The sequence below is a fragment of the Molossus molossus genome, unplaced genomic scaffold (assembly GCF_014108415.1).
Source record: "Molossus molossus isolate mMolMol1 unplaced genomic scaffold, mMolMol1.p scaffold_m16_p_12, whole genome shotgun sequence".
In the NCBI taxonomy this organism is placed as follows: Eukaryota; Metazoa; Chordata; class Mammalia; order Chiroptera; family Molossidae; genus Molossus; species Molossus molossus.
The window spans coordinates 33,398,453-33,414,842 of NW_023425347.1; the positions used below are offsets into that span (position 1 = coordinate 33,398,453).

Here is a 16,390-nt window from a genome sequence, read left to right on the forward strand (position 1 = left end):
GGCTTTTGGATTAGAGATGATATGTTTCCAAATACTTACAAGCTGTGTAGCAGGCAAAGGTTCATCACCACTTGCCACAGGCCAGTACCCCCCGAGTTCAGTTCTTGGGAAGAAAAGCAGGGACATGAGTCCATCTTTTCATATTCTCTGCAAAACCTTCAAGTCATCATAAGGTGTGACAAGAGTGTGTTTCATTGATGCCCGGAGTGTTGCAGAGAGGATGCTACTTTGTCATCCAGAGTGCCAAACACTTCTCTGGAAAAAACGCTCCCATAGAAAAACTCATGAAATACTTGCCAACCAATACCTAAACAGGTGGCAGGGAATTTTTTTACTTTCTGAGATGGATTTAGACACTTTGTAGGTTAGATAAAGAAGGAAAACTAAAATGGACATTCTGCCAGCATTTCCCTGACATGACCCCTCCTAACCACAGGCAAACACAGGAAATACAACCCGTCACTAAAATGAATAGGGAAAGTTAGGAGTTTTCCAACCCAATGGACTAAAAGTCCTTCCCGCCTCCTTCCCAACAGTAAAATTAAATAATACTTGCTTTGATTTTGTGTTATCTTCCAAAAGGTGATAGTGGAAGGTTGTTAATCATTAAGCCATTAAAAATTTTATGTTGGTTGTAATCAGATAAATTTATTCCAAAAACAAAAAAACAACCATTTTCTATTTATTGGTAACCCTATATTATTGGTAGAAAAATGCACCATATAATCATAACTCCAGACTATGGAAAGACAGCTGTTATTAAGGGGAATGCTATTTTCTATTATTTTGTCATTATTTATTCTGTAAAGCAAACAAATAAACAAAAAAACCCCAACAAGCTATACACTTTTACTGCATTCCAGACTTTTAAGAGTGTGTAAAATCTATAAAATGGGATTCTTAGAAGCAGTAGTTACCAGTCAAATATTATAAGAAGTGCTTATTTGAGGTGCTTTAAATGAAAACACGAAAGAAATTAATATTACAGCAAATCTAAATTTATAAGTTTTGACCTGATATGTCTTTAGTGGTCTGAGTTAAAGCGATATTGCACCAATTAAGCAAAGTCAATCAAGACACCTCAATAAAGGTGATATAGTAAGAAAATGTCAATTTAATCATTTACTTTAGCAGGCAAGCAATTTGTAAACATTCAGTAGCGGCAGCATCCAAGTTACAAACAATTTAAAAAGAAACCAAGATTAGTGATTATAATTTTTGCTTCCCTTTCCCCAAAAGAAAAAAAAAAGAAAAGATTTGGAAATGAATGACTTAAAACACTACAAACATTGAACATTCAGTTATGTCTTCTATCAGCCTTCTATGCATCCTCTCTGTGTTTTATTTTTAAAGATGTGTCTACTCCTAAAACGCATTATTTTGCAATAACTTGTACGTGAGCATTTGCAATCTAGGAAGTTGTTCCTGCACAGGGATGTGCCGTATTAGCTCAGTTTAAATCCCATTTGCAAAGGGAACATTTGTGTCTTGATTCAATGCTTCTTTGACTTCGAGTGGCAGGGTGTCAAAAAGGTGATCTTCCACAACAAGCCCACTCTTCTTGAGCAGGCGACACTGGCCCAGCTGTGCTGGCAGGCGGTCCAAGCAGTTGCCCTTCAGCTCCAGCTGGGTGAGCTGGGTGAGCTGACCAATTTTGTCTGGGAGGGAGGAGATGCAGTTTTGCCCCAGATTCAAAGTCCTTAACTTAACGCATTTAAACAGTTGTTTTGGCAGAATGTCCACTTTGTTCCCAGTGATATGCAAATGCTGCAGGTTCTGAAGCAATCCTATTTCTATTGGAATCACTGAAATGTTGTTGTAGCTTACATCTAAGCATCTGAGTTTCTGTAAACTAAACACTGCCACTGGTAAAGATTCGAGCTTGTTGTTGGAGAAGTAAAGTGACTCCAAGTTTTTGACGTGGGTGATGGAGGGAGGAATGGTAACAATTTTGTTATGCCATAATTTCAAACAAGTCAGTCGTTTTAGATGCTGGAAACTGATGATTTCTTCAATTGTGCGTATGTTGTTCGACTTTAAATCCAGTTCCTGCAAATTTGAGAGGCTGAAAATTGCGTGTGGAATTCTCTCTAGCTCACAGTTCTGGAGCTCGAGCTCGGCAACATTCATCATTTTCTTAAGGCTGTTCAGTACCAAGAGTTTAGTGCCGTCATTATGAATGACTAACTTGGTCAGATGCGGGGCCACATCCGTAATGTTGGAGGGAACTTTGGTCAAGTTGCTCTTCACGTTAAGAATCTTAAGGTGCCGCAACTCTCGGAGAGATTCAAGTCCTATCATCTTATTGTTTTCAGAGTTCAAATTGCCTATCAAGTACAACTCTCGAAGGTTTTTGAGCAAATAGACCCAGGCAGGAATTTCAGCCACATCGGTGAACTTCACGTGAAGGCATCTCAAGTGATCTCGGAGGAAGCTAAAAGCAGTCTGCTCCACTTTCGCAGGGCAGTGGCAGAGGTGGAGCTCTTGGAGATTCGTCATCTGAGAAATCTTAGCAGGGATTTTGGCTTCTGGAATCAGCTCCAGTTTGAGCACATCCAGGTCCGTGAGGTCAAAGACAGCGTCGGGCACCCCTGACAGCATGAACAGGTGCAGCTCCTGCTTGTCCTGGGTGTTGCGTGACACATGCTGCCGAAGCTTTTCGAACGTCCACTCGTGGTTCAGACTAATTTCCCTAAGTTTGTTTTCACTGACTTCTGACAGGAACACACCAAAACGCTTGGAATACAGCTGGTCGTATTGGTCTACCATGTGCAGAAGGAACGCGAAATCGTTCTTGACATCTGGAATGTCGCTGAAACTGCTCTCTTCTCTGACTTTTTCAAAAGAGTATTCCTTCAAAGGTATCCTGAATAACCAGAAGAGAGTGTAGAGGCAGATAAAACCATAAACACAAATAATAGATATGTAACTGATGAGGAGCTTTTTCAGCATATAAGCCATGTTGTGGGTGCACTCAAATACCTCGTAACCGGTCAGGTGCTCCACTTTCGGCATGCAGGTGTGTTCAAAGCTGATGGCGTTGACAAAGTTTGCAGTATAGCAGAGAATAAAAATGAACTTGGCAGTTTTGATAACTGTTTGGACCACATAGAGTTTATAGATCAAGTCACTGTCTTCCACATGGGCACGGAATTTCCTCACTTTCTCAAACAGGGCTTTGGCCTGTTCTCCGTCTTTCTTATCCAGGATGGTCATGCTGGGGACTTCAATCACGGGCTTCTCGGCTGAAAATTTGAAGCCAGTTTTGTTGATCATCGGGGTGCTGGCGCTGGGGCTCCCTTCATCACTGCTGGTAGACACATGCTTTGGTAGAGTCTGGGCACCTGTTATTCTCTGCTTGTTTTCCTCCGAGTCTTCACATGCGGTCTCAGACAACGCTTTCGTAGTCCAAGGAGATTCAAAGCACTTTCCTAATATTGAAACAAAATGTTCTACTTTCGAGCACGTTTTGGGATATTTGAACCAAAAGTTGCTGCTGACCATGAGAATAATAGTATGTATAAGAGCAAGGTATGGAAAGTACTTAGAATACCACGGAAGGGCCAGATGGTAACACATCTGATTAATAAATACATATTGCTGAAAATCCAAGTTTGTTTTTCGGCCTGTTGGATCTCTCTTCTCTTTCTTTGCCGCCTGATTGGGAACTGTGGAGTCTGGGTGAGGATAGCTGGCTCTGAGAGGTATGTCAGGTGTCACAGCAGATGTGTCAAAGGAAATGTCTTCTGTCACCCGCCCATGTTGGTCTTGGTCAGTGGCTGCTTCCATCTTCGGCAGAGTGGTGGTAACGTCGACATTTCCTGGAGGTGTGAGTGCCTTTGAATTTACAGAAGGTGGCAATACTGGCAAGCAGACCACCTGATCTTTGGTAAGTTGCATGGTTCCTGCAAAGATGGCTACCATCAACATAACGACAGCCAGGTAATCCATAAACACGTCCCACCATGGTTTCAGGATTCGGTAAGTTGGCTGAATGTCATTAAGTGAAGCAACTTCCGCAAGGGTAAACATTCCTAGAAAACAAGCAAACAAAACACATGATTGCAGAGATGTAAGTGAAAGCATTCAGTGAGAAAAACCCTTGACTTGCTCCAAACTAAGTTTTCTCATCCTTTTATCCAAGATAGGTATGGTAGAAAATAAATGAAAAGGAACATCACCGAGAAAAATGGTGGTCTGTTGTAGCAGCTCTTGTCGGCTAGCCCAAAAGGAAAAAAAAAATCAGTGGAGAATAGACTGCCTTCTAGGTAAGAAATACTGATAGTCTGCACAAGGTCTACGGTGGTTAGAGTAGAAAGTGGGGAGAACTTTGAGAGTCTTTTTAGGAGATGGAATTAGAAGACCTGTAACTCAATGGACCTTGAAGGACATGAGAAGAGGATGGCACCTGTTGTAGACTGCACTGATTTAAGGTTGAGACTGAAGTTTTGAGGTAGAAGGGTGGGATGACTTCATTTTGTACAAGCCAAAATGGAAGAGTCTGTGCATGCCATCAAACTCTGGATAGCTGTGTACCAGGCCCAGACCTACCACTTACAAATGGTGATTCTCTAAGCCTTATGTTCTTCATCTGTAGCAAGGGGATGATAACTTCTAAGGGTTGCTGGAAAGCTCAACTTAAGACATGATTGTAAAGCTCTTGGCACCACCTCTGGCCACAAGTATTTGTCAGCTCTTGATGGTATCCTTTACCACCCTGGTGATGTCCCACATAGGGCTGAAATGATGGGTCTAGAGTGTAAGTGGAGTCTCAGTCTACATACTCTGGATTTATCAATATATGTAGCTGAAACTCTGGTCCTTATAGCCCCAATGGACAACATGTGGAATGAGAAGAGGGGCAAACACACAGGTGGGCATTATGGAATGACCAGCGATGGCACTAAGTCAGATTGAATGAGACCCTTGATCTCTGCCAAAGCTGATGACCCCAGCAGCAATGAAGACAATCCCGGTGCCAGGACACTCAAGAGGTGGACACCACTCACTAACAGCTGGCAGTGTTACAGTACTGGAATGAGTTATACAGAGAATACAGTATGAGGACAATCATTCTGGAAGTAACCAAGACAAACACGATGTTGATGGTGGCAAGTAAGGGGAATGGGCTGCTGTAACCACAGATGGGAAACAAACGGTATCTTCTTGAATTTGGAAAAGTCAGCTTCTTGAAAAGAAACATGACCACGTTCTGCTTTCTCAGGAGGTTCTCAGGTTCCAATAGTCATATAGAGAATGACTTATAAAACTAGTAAAAAACAAAAAGATAAAAAGCAAGGAGAGTAGTAAAGGTTCTGGGAATGCATTTACTTGTTAAATAAGGGACAGAACATAGATTTTGATCTAGGTGTGCAAAAGTTGCCAAGTGCCATGCTGAAAAGCACTCTAAGGCTGAGCCCGGCTTCAGTGGGGGAACAGTATTAGGACTGATTACAGGGGTCGTTCCTGGAATGACAGAGTGGAGAGTGGTAGCATTAGTACTCTTATTCCGCTTGTTCTCTCTGTTTCAGATTAAGCTGAGAAAGCAGGGACCATGTCTTAATGTTTCTGAAACTTTCCTACATATCTAGTACTTTATAAGAGCAGGTGCATAGTATTTCTTAATAAAAGAAAATAAATATCTATTTCATTCCAACAGCAATTCTTATACGATGGGTGTTCTTATTTTTCAAGTGAAATATCTTTTATCTAATCAGGTACACACAAGCCCAAGAACTCCAAACACATCTAAAATACCGAGTTGTACTTATATTTTCTGAAAATTGCTGGAAATGGCATTTCCAGACTTTAGGACTTATGTATGAAATGCCTGGCACCCAGTCTTTATAAAAAATCACTAAGGGAGTGGGAAAAAGAAAAAGAAAAACTTGTACCTCAGTAGGGTAAGTGACAGATAACATCCCCACAGGAATCTAGTTTATGAGTGGCTTAGGAATTTAAGCAGGAAGCAAGTCTACTGGAATGCACAGTGGGTCAAATGAAAGGAGAAACAGTTCAACCATGTGCCATATGAGCTCTTGAGCCCCTAATGAGAAGCACAAAACACAGCACCTAGCCAGAATGTGTACTTGTCTGATCCCTCACTAGATTATAAATTCAATGAGGACAGGGACCCTGTCCATCTTCCTACTGCTATGTAGCAATGCCTAACACAATCAATGAAAGGATGTAGGAACTACTGACAACCTTCTTCTTCCTCCTCTTCATCATCATCATCATCATCATCATCAAAATTCCCCAAGAACATTTATTAACTGTTTCCACAAGTACTGAGCAGAAGAACATGTCCTTAAACTTAATTGCCACCACAAAGCAACCTGGGCCCACACAAGAATAAAAATACCAAGCTAGGCCTCAGCATAATAGATAAAGGACCCCACAGCAGATACACTGTGGGATCCCTGTAACCAGTGACATTTCCCAGCTGTCAAAGCTTCAATGGTGGTTTTCAGACACATCATGCTTGGGATAGGCTTTGTTTCCAGGAGAGAGAGGAGGAGGCTGACCACTTTCTCAGAGGAGGACGAAAGAGGTCAAAGGCAGGGGCAGAGAACACAGAATACTTAACTTCACACCAAACCCCCAACAGTTGCCAGCTCATTCCCCCATACCCCTGCGAGGGTGACAGCAGCCAAACGAGACCAGCTTGTGAAGACTGCAGCCTCAGGTGCCCCCCCCGCCCCCCCCGCCCCTGTTTACCCTGCCACGCCCCACCAAGGGCTTGTACCCCTGCTATTTCCTCCAGTCCAGTTCCTTTTCTCTTTCTGCTGAACTCTTAACTTAGTCTTCAAGTTCCAGCCCAAGCACTACCTCATTCTCCAAGCTCCTATCATACTGTCTAATAATAATCTGTTTTCAGTGTGGTCTCCTCAATGAGACCTTGAGCTCCCAGTGGGCAGAGACTATGTCTCATTTGCCTTTACATACAACACATCCTGCTCTCCTGAAATGCAGAGAGGGCATTTAGTGACGGTGATGAACATGACAATAAAAGCAGCTATCACCTGTCATCTTCCTTCCATATATCAACCACTGTAGTATCAACCACTTTGCACATGATATAATCCCCTGCTTTTGTACAGAGTGCATTCCTGAAAGTAAATGTATCAAAGTTCAGAGTTTCAGGTTTTGGGGGGTTGAGGAAATGGTTCTACTCCCAAAACGCCATATAATATAAAACCCCCCAGAATTCCTAAATTATAAAGGACAGATAATATCAAGTATCAGTAAGGCTGTGGAGCAATCAGAACTCGTACAGCTGCTGGTGGGAATGTGAATTGGTGTGACCAGGTTGGGAAACTTTTTGGTTAATATCTACTGAAATTGCACATTTGCATACTCTATGACCCAGCGGTTCCACTGCTAAATATATACCCACAAGAAATACACGTACTCATCAAAAGAGATGTCCAAGAACATCCATAGCAGCACCAGATGCCACAGCCCTGAAGTGGAAGCCATCCATATGCCCATCAACAGAATGGAAAATAAAATGTGGACTATTCACAAAATGGAGTATCAGGCAGCAGTGAGCATGAATGATCTGGTTACATGGACATGGGTGTGTTCAGTTTATAAAACGTGATCTGTACACAAAGGCTATGTGCCTTTTTCTGTATGTATGCTTTAACTCCTATAAAAAGTTTCACAAAGAAATGGTAAAAGGAACTGCAGCAGAAACAGCTGTCCTTGGAATGTGCTGTGACATCAGACGGAGGCTTTGCCTCACCCTCATCCCAAGGCACACCCAGGCTGGCTGGGGTCACAGGTCAGGGAAGCCTGTGCCCTTCCTCTGGAGGCCTCCCCTGACTGCCTATCTCCCAGCCCGAGAGAAGAGGCCTGCTCTCCGCAGTGCGAGGGACTGAATAGTCTCAGAAGAGAGGCGCAGGGGTATGCACAGACAATGTACCAAAGCTCTGGCTGCTGACAGCTGAATGTATTCAGGCTGAGCAGAAGTGGAACACTGCTGGAATTCCATTCGACCTTCACAACATGACCCAGAGCTGCCAAAGCGTTATTATTCTCCCTTGACAGATAAAGAAATAGGCCCGCAGGAGTTAAGTCGTGGAAGTCAAATAATTAGTGGTGGAGCCTGGACTTAAAATCTCATCTAAGGCCAAACGACATGTTCTTTCTACCAGATTACATTGTGTCTCTTTCTTTACTTGTCATGTTTGCAGTGCTTTAAGTTTGCAAATTACTTTCCTATAAAATATCACCGCTCATTCTCACAATAACCGAGTGAATTAGGCAGTACTGTTGCCCAACAGTACGAGAAAACCAGAGGCACACACGCTTACATGACCTCCCTGAGCTAATCAAGCGGGAGAGCTAACAGAATCTCTCGTCTCCCCATTCCCCGGCTGTTCTGTTGGTTAAGGGCTGGCTGCGGAAGGCGGGACCTTCTCACTGTAATCCTTAGCTTTGAGGACACAAAGGAATAAAGCTGTTGTAATCATCACCTTCCCTAGGGCAACCTTTCATGATATTCACTCAAAATTCAAGAAAACCATGAGCCAGTTGCCATGGGGGTGAATATGAGATGATGTAACCTCGTCATTGCCCTCAAGAAGCCCCCAGTCTAACGGGAGATGACAAGCAGTTAAGTGTAAGCAAGTTGCTCTGACCTGGTTAATACAAAGTACAAGAGAGGCCAGGATGGGGCAAACCCACGTCTGCATTTGGTCATTTGTAGGGTTTCACAGAGAAACCATTTTAAGCTGAGACCGGAAGGAGGGGGACCATCATAGGATGATGAGGAGGGGAGGGAATACAATTTTGGCAGAAAAAATGGCAGATACCAAGGCATAGAATCAGGAAAGAAATTATGTGTTATAGAAACTATGCATAATTCCTTTTTTTAATCCTCACCCAAGGTCATTTTTGCATTTATCTTCAGATAGAGTGGGAGGGAGAGAGGGAGGGAGAGAGAAAGAAACATCAATGTGAGAGAGACACATCGAGTGGTTGCCACCTACACAACCCCAACCGGGGCCGGGGACAAACTGAAACCGAGGTACGTGCCCTTAGCAGGAATTGAACCCTGGACTCTCTGGTCCACAGGCCGATGCTCTAACTGCTGAGCCAAACCGGCCAGGGTGAAACTACGCATAATTCTAATGTTACCTCATTATATTAGTGTAGTATGCCCTTGTACAGACATCACATTTTATGGGTAAGTTAAGAGATGGAAAGTAAGGCATGAATGACTTACCTGCAGTCTTAGGAAACCAGTACTTTTCTGCAGTGTCAGTCACTGACTAGCTCTTATCTTGAACATGGGACTTCAATTAATGTGTCTGTTATCCCATTTAACCCATCAAAAACTGGGTAAAAACTTCCTACCTCCCAAGGGGTGTTTCAACCATCAGCTGAATTAAAAATACAGTAGCACTTTGAAAATAAAAGTTGTTCTTCATACAATGTGTATGAATGTGTGTACAAAGTATATTATAATCTTCAAGTGACTTTCTAACGTGGAAGTCAAGGAGAGAGGAGATCAATAGTTAGCTTTCCAAATCCTGTATCTTGCGGCTGGATCTCTCCAGTGAATCAGGACTCAGAATGGCCAAGTTATCAGGGTATCTTTTTATTTATTTTGTTAACCCGAGGAAGGCACATTTAGTTAAGTACTAGTTGCAGACATTCTTTGGGTTCTCCTTTATAGTAAGTCTATTGCAAAGAACTTAAAGAATTATATTACGAGGAAGTGGATTTCACATTTCAAGGTTTCTCTGTCTACGCCACATATGAAAACCAGCTTAACATTGCTGTAAGCAAACATTTCTCAAGGAAGTCAAGGATGCTGTTGTAGTAGAACTGAAAGGGAGAAGTTATTGGACTTTGGTTGGACAAAGATTGATCAGAAAATCAGAGATTGAATCTAAATTCTTTTATGATATATAATTCTGTGTTCTTATCAGAAAGTATGACCATTAATAATGAAATAAACCAATAACCAACAGTCAAGTTCAAAATCAGATGCTATGATGGTTGAATATACTAAAAAAAAGCTGTTTGGACTTAAAAGCTAGATTTAAATCTTTATTTTACTGCTTAAACCGCCTTTTCAGCAGAAATAGGATAGTGAAAGTAGATAGGGCTGTAGCCTAATTGTAGATATTCATGCCAGACTACATGCGAAGTTCAAATATGTTTTTTTTTTTATCCTCACCCAAGGACATTTTTCCATTTTTTGTTCAGAAAGAGTGAAGGGGGGGGGGGGGGGAGAGAGAGAGAGAGAGAGAGAGAGAGAGAAACATTGATGTGAAAGTGACACATCGAGTGGCTGCCACATGCATGACCCAACCAGGGCTGCAACCAAGGCATGTGCCCTAGTGGGAACCAAACCCGGGTCTCTCTGGACTGCAGGCTGATGCTCTAACCATGAGCAAAACCGGCCAGGGCTCAAATATGTTTTTAAATGATTGCTATGTTGTTGTAATTATACTGAACTGGTTATGAAAAAATTTTTTTTAGCATGTTACTTATCTTCACTGAGTATGCATAAAGCCTTGACAGTAATTCCCACTCTACAGGTCCATGTGCCGAGAACAGCCAGTTCAGGCTCTGACACAAAGTAAGCCCCCAAGATGTCTGCTGAATTCTGAATGCAGAAAAAGAATCTTCGAGGAGAAACGCAGGCCATCTTAATCAGCCTTTAACTGATGACGATTAGGCCAATTTCTCAAATTTTAAACTAGCATGTAGCACTATGTTCACAGAATTAATCCTGAAATAAATGACTGATAACGAAACTGTGTATTCAATGTCATTAATTCTTCTAATCACTGTTGTTGTTTTTTTAAGAGGTGACAAATTATACTACAAAGAGCAGAATTTCTGATGCCAAAGAGACCTGGATTCAAATCTCTTTGTTTGCATTTATTAGCAGTATAAATGGGGTAACTTAGTGTCCATTGGAAAACATATTGCATTAATTATTATTATGCAGCAGAATTCTAGCATCAAAACAGAAAAATAAAATCAATTCATTCAAAACTTAAAAAATATTAAATCCCACCTGCACTAGGAGGCTGTCTTCAATCATCCCTCCCTCCCTCCCTCCCTCCCTCCCTCCCTCCCTCTCTCCTTAACGCCCTCCCACTCTCTCTAAAAATCAATGGAAAAAATATCCTCAGGTGAGGATTAACAACAAATAAACAAATAAAAAGAAAAAAGAAAAAAAGAAAGTAAAAAATGGTTTTGAAATGTTATTTAATAAAAAGAGTATGGTATGAAGAAGCAAATAGCTTGATTAATTAATCTAGAGCATAAAATTTTCACATTGCTATGAGTTCCCTACTTAATCAAAAACCATTTTCGACCCATGCACCAAGAGGTCACTAGTTCGATTCCCAGTCAGGGCACAAGCCCGGATTGTGGGCCAAATCCTCAGATAGGGGTGTGCAGGAGGTGGCCAATTGATGTTCTCTCTCAGAGATGTTTCTATCTCTCTCTCCCTCCCTCTCTCTCAAATCAAGAAAGAAAAAAAAAAGGCAATGAACTACACCAACCCATAAATAAACCTTTCTCAACATTCAATATTCACATAAGCATAAACACACACACGTACGTGCATACACACCTGCCATACTCAATTCAGATACCAACAATTCATATGGTGAAAGAAATAAATGCTTCAGATGCAAAATGAGAATGATTCAATTTTTTTTCTAAAAAAACTCTGTATTACTGGTATTAGATAAATATTACCAGTTATGGATATTGTAATTATGCAAGGTACTCTATAGCTGATATAATTCTATATACAAATGAAACAATTCACCAGTGTTACTCCTGTATAAAAGATTATGATAAGAAATTATACTTTTAAAAATAGTTTTCTTCTAACACTACTTTGGTTTAAATACCTCAAAAATAACTGGAAAAAGTTTAGGGAAAAACACCACAGATTTTTACAAAGCACTTGTTACATAAAAACTACCAAAATCAGACTTCACATTGGGCAAAATGCACCCACTTTGCTAGTCTTCAAAAACTTTTTATAAATCCATTCAGCACCTGAAGGTAGGGGACTATAGAAAATTCAGAACTTGCTCTGGCCAGTTTGGCTCAGCGGTTAGAGCGTCGGCATGCGGTCCGGAGAGACCCGGGGTTCGGTTCCCGCTAAGGGCGCGTACTTCGGTTGCAGTTTGTCCCCGGCCCTGGTTGGTCGTGCGGGTGGCAGCCACTCGATGTGTCCCTTTCACATCGGTGTTTCTCTCTCTCTCTCCCTTCCTCTCTCTCCCTCCCACTCTATCTGTACAAAAAATGGAAAAATATCCTCGGGTGAGGATAAAAAAAAAAAAAGAAAATTCAGAACTTGTGAAATATAAAAATTGCTTCACACAAAATATATTTTAGTACTTGTATTTTAGTACCTATTTGGGGTTTCTCCCTAGAGTACTGTTAATCACAAGCACATTTACTTCAAAGCTAAGGAACATAACTGTAAATACATTTTAGTAGATCTAAGGCAAATAGCTTACAAATTAACAAAAACGTGCTAATACACTCTTGTGAATTTTCTTGCTTTTCCTTTTCAATTCTGAAAGTGAAGGCCAACATTTCAGAGCTAGCAAATGAGACCTCATTCATGAAACGATGCAAAAGAGCATCTAAATCCGGGGCTTCCACATTGTGTCCCACACAACCCCAGAGTTGCTTCTACAAGTTATACTCGCATTCCCTCAACCATGAAATCTGGCCATCAAAATCTCACAAAGGCTTCAGTACCTACACACCGCACTGAGTGCACCCCCTACAAGAAACTTCATTCCATTCCACAGATATTTACTGAGCATCCTCTATGTGCTACATACAGGTTCTAGGGATAAAAAAGGGAAGAATAAAAAAAATACCCATAGCTGTCCTTACTGAGAAAGCAGCCTAGAGGAAACAGAGGTGGAGGTAATGGCAAGGGTCTGATTAGGCCCTAAAAAGAGAGCTGGCAGCTAACAGACCTTAGTCAAGGCGCCAGAGAAAACCACCCGACTCCCAGTGAAGCACCTGGTCAGCCCTTTCTAATCCCAACCTCATCTAGTTTTCGAGGCAGCCGGCGGGAATTCCTAGAGGAGCTAGCTTTGCACTTCTAAATTCTCTGCTTCTTTCCATCTGTAAGATAAACATCTTAGACCAAAACCGACCATTTTCCTTTTAAGTTTACACACCTTTATTATGGTTTCTCCTACAGTATGACTGGCACATGTCTGAAACTGGGGTTAATAAAGTGAACCAGAATGGAGCTCCCTGACATCCTATGCAACTTTCCACGGTCCTGGGAAGTTAGCGACATTCTCTTCCCAATGTCTTTGAGACAGAAACCATGGGTATCTGCTCTGCATACGGACCACGAATAAAGATTGCTCAAAAGCACCCGAGTACCTTGCCTTGGTGCTCATCTTACTAACCCTCAAGAACTTCTGAAAGTTAGTAAAAGATACTCAGATATTGAAACAACATAACTTGAATAGGTAGCATATTTAGTTAAAAAGTCTACTTGGCAGTTATTAGGAGGTCCTAGCCATAGGACTAAAAGTGAACTCAAGAGTTAGACAGAGGTTGCTCACGGCCCTTGCTGCACTGAGCTCCCTTTGTCTGTCTATCTGTCTGTCTCCCTTTCTCCTTCCATCCGGGTCTAAATTCCTAACCTAAAGGAAGGAGAGTTTCTTTTATCTGCACGTCCCAGGGCCTGGCACAGGACACAAACTTAATAAAGGTCTGTCATAGAATAAATCACGCACACCTATCACAGCATTCTAGGGGGGTGCTCAGAAGGCACTGAACTCGTGAGCCAAATACTATCAGTGTCCATTACAGAGACATACACAGTCATTATTAATCATGATGGAGTCACTATGATCAACTCTGACAAGACGTCTTCCATGTCCAGATGGACAATACTATACAATTCCTTTGACAAAAAGACAAAGGTAAATGTGGGCATACTCTCACCGGAAGCTGAGACCAAGCCCTGACCTGCACCATTTCAGCACACAGCCAGGTGATGCCAGGGGCCAGGGAGGAAGATGCTCAGAGAGGCAGAGCCAGAGCTTCCGGCTTCCCTTCTCCTTGTGCAGGAACTTCCTGCCCCTTTGCACAGGCAGTATGTGCAGAAGTTCTGACCGTATCTAACCATGTGTGCAGTTTACTGGCCTCACTAAACACTTAAATCAGAACACCGTATCCAAGTGTTGAGCAAATGCCCAAACTTGGTAAGTGCTCCATAAAAGTGAGCTGCTATTATTCACTGCATTGAAGAAGCCGTTTTATATGAAAGAACCCGACAAAAACTCTTCTTGACCACTGGGTACTAAGAGAAGTTTGTCTTTCGTGATGTACTATGATAAAGAGCCATGGAATCCAGATGTTCTCCACTTACTTTTGGCTTCCAAGATATTCAGCTAACTTTTTTTTGTAATCCACACCTGAGGATATTTTTCCATTTATCTTCAGATAGAGTGGGAGGGAGGGAGAGAGGGAGGGAGGAAGAGAGAAAGAGAGAGGGAGAGAGAATCATCAATGTAAGGGAGACACATGGATTGGTTGCCTCCTGCACGACCCTAACTAGAGCTGGGGACCAAACTGCAACCGAGATACTTACTTGCCCTGGACCAGAATCGAACCTGCAACTCTTTGATCCGAGGGCCGATACTCTAACTGCCAGGGCTTCAGCTAAATTTTATACAGACATTATAAGCATTAACCCTTAGCCTGAGCCTTCATTATTCACTTACTTATTCCTCCATCTATAAAATATATATTGTATACTCAAGTGTTAGCATGATACAAATTCCTGGAAAAAACCTGATGAGCAAACTGAGATCTATTTCCTTTCTCACAGACTGCATAGTGTAGGCAGAAGAAAGACTCATTAACTGAATATACAAAATGGTCAACTGAGAAGAGCTACCAAGAAGAGGAATAGGCATAAGGCAGGTGAGCTGTGTGGTGGCAGAAGATCCAGCTTCAGGACCCCTCCCTTTCGAAGGCCCCTTTGAAGGCCCTGCACCTACTTGCTTACTTTTTAAAAAAAATCCTCACCAGCCCTGGCCGGTTTGGCTCAGCAGTTAGAGCGTTGGCCCACAGACTAGAGTCCTGGGTTCGGTTTCCGCTACGGGCACGTACTTCGGTTGCAGTTTGTCCCAGGCACTGGTTGGGGTTGTGTAGGTGGCAACCACTCGATGTGCCTCACATTGATGTTTCTCTCTCTCTCTCCTCCTCTCTCTCTGCCTGAAGATAAATGCAAAAATGTCCTCAGGTGAGGATAAAAAAAAAAATCCTCACCAGAGAGAATATGCTTACAGAGAGGAAGAAAGAAGCAGAGGGAGAAGGAAGGGTGGGGGGGAGAGAGGGAGGGAGAGGGAGAGAAAGAAATATTGTTTGGTTTCCTACTGTATGCACCCCGACCAGCAAACAAAACTGAAACCTAGTATGTGCCCTGACCGGAAATCGAACCCACAACCTTTTGGTATACAGATGCTACTCCAACCAACTGAGCCACTGGCCAGGCCTGCACTTACTTTCTATCTGTATCTTTGTGTTCCTTTTTTTAAAGAGAGCTTCTGATTTCAGACCCCAGAAAACCCAGACCTTCCCTTGCTTGCACGGTGTTCTGAAGGCGGGTAGTAGGGATTTTCCTCCAGTCGGCTGGGCCAGGAAAGAAGCCACGACTGGTGTGTGAAGAACACAGGGTAGGCAGAACCAGACTGTCCAAAGGCTCTGTGGGGAGGGACGAGAGACAGCGCAAGGAACATGTGCGGGACCGACAGGCTTAGGGCAGTGAGAGGTGTGCGGTGGGAGATGCTGCAGGGTCCCGGAAGCCACGTGAATGTTTCTGATGTCCCCAAACTAAGGGCAGTGGGCAGCCGTTGATGAATTTTTAGCACAGATATGAGGTGGCTGAAAATCAGATTTGTGTCTCTTAAAGATCACTGCGGGCCTAGTGTAAGGTTTTGAGGGAAGATGTGAGATTAGGATAAAAGTACTGCATTACTCTGAGCAAAGGATGGGAGGGTAAAGATAAGGCCACAGTGGAGAAGAGGAGAGTACAAGGGATGTATTTATGAGCTAACAGGCTAAGGAAACTACACAGGACTGATGGATTGTATGGGGAGTCTGGGAGGGAGAGAAAGGGATCGAGGATGATGCGAAGACTTCTTTCAGTTCTCCACGTCAATGCTCCATACCCTGGTGCTTTTACATCCATTTACATGGTTTTATTGAAACTAAATCATTTTTCATAAGTCCTTCGAATACTGTTCTTCCTCCTGCACCACTTTTTTTAAGTCCCCTTTAAAAGTAGGCAAAGTGTATCTACATGTCATCACTGCTTGGGTAGGAAATCTATACGCTTAGATAGTTTGAA

At 42.4% G+C, this 16,390-nt stretch overlaps 1 protein-coding gene across 3 annotated transcripts in view; it reads right to left on the reverse strand.

Annotated features, from left to right (window-relative positions):
- Nucleotides 1-1,094: 1,094 nt before the first annotated feature.
- Nucleotides 1,095-16,390, reverse strand: part of LRRC8D (leucine rich repeat containing 8 VRAC subunit D) — a 121,830-nt gene continuing 106,534 nt past the window's right edge. For all 3 annotated transcript variants that reach the window (XM_036255367.1, XM_036255368.1, XM_036255366.1), the window contains exon 3: nucleotides 1,095-4,034. In XM_036255367.1, the coding sequence (XP_036111260.1) occupies nucleotides 1,456-4,032 (2,577 nt within the window). In that variant the 5' untranslated portion in view covers nucleotides 4,033-4,034 and the 3' untranslated portion in view covers nucleotides 1,095-1,455. The remainder of the gene's footprint in view (nucleotides 4,035-16,390) is intronic.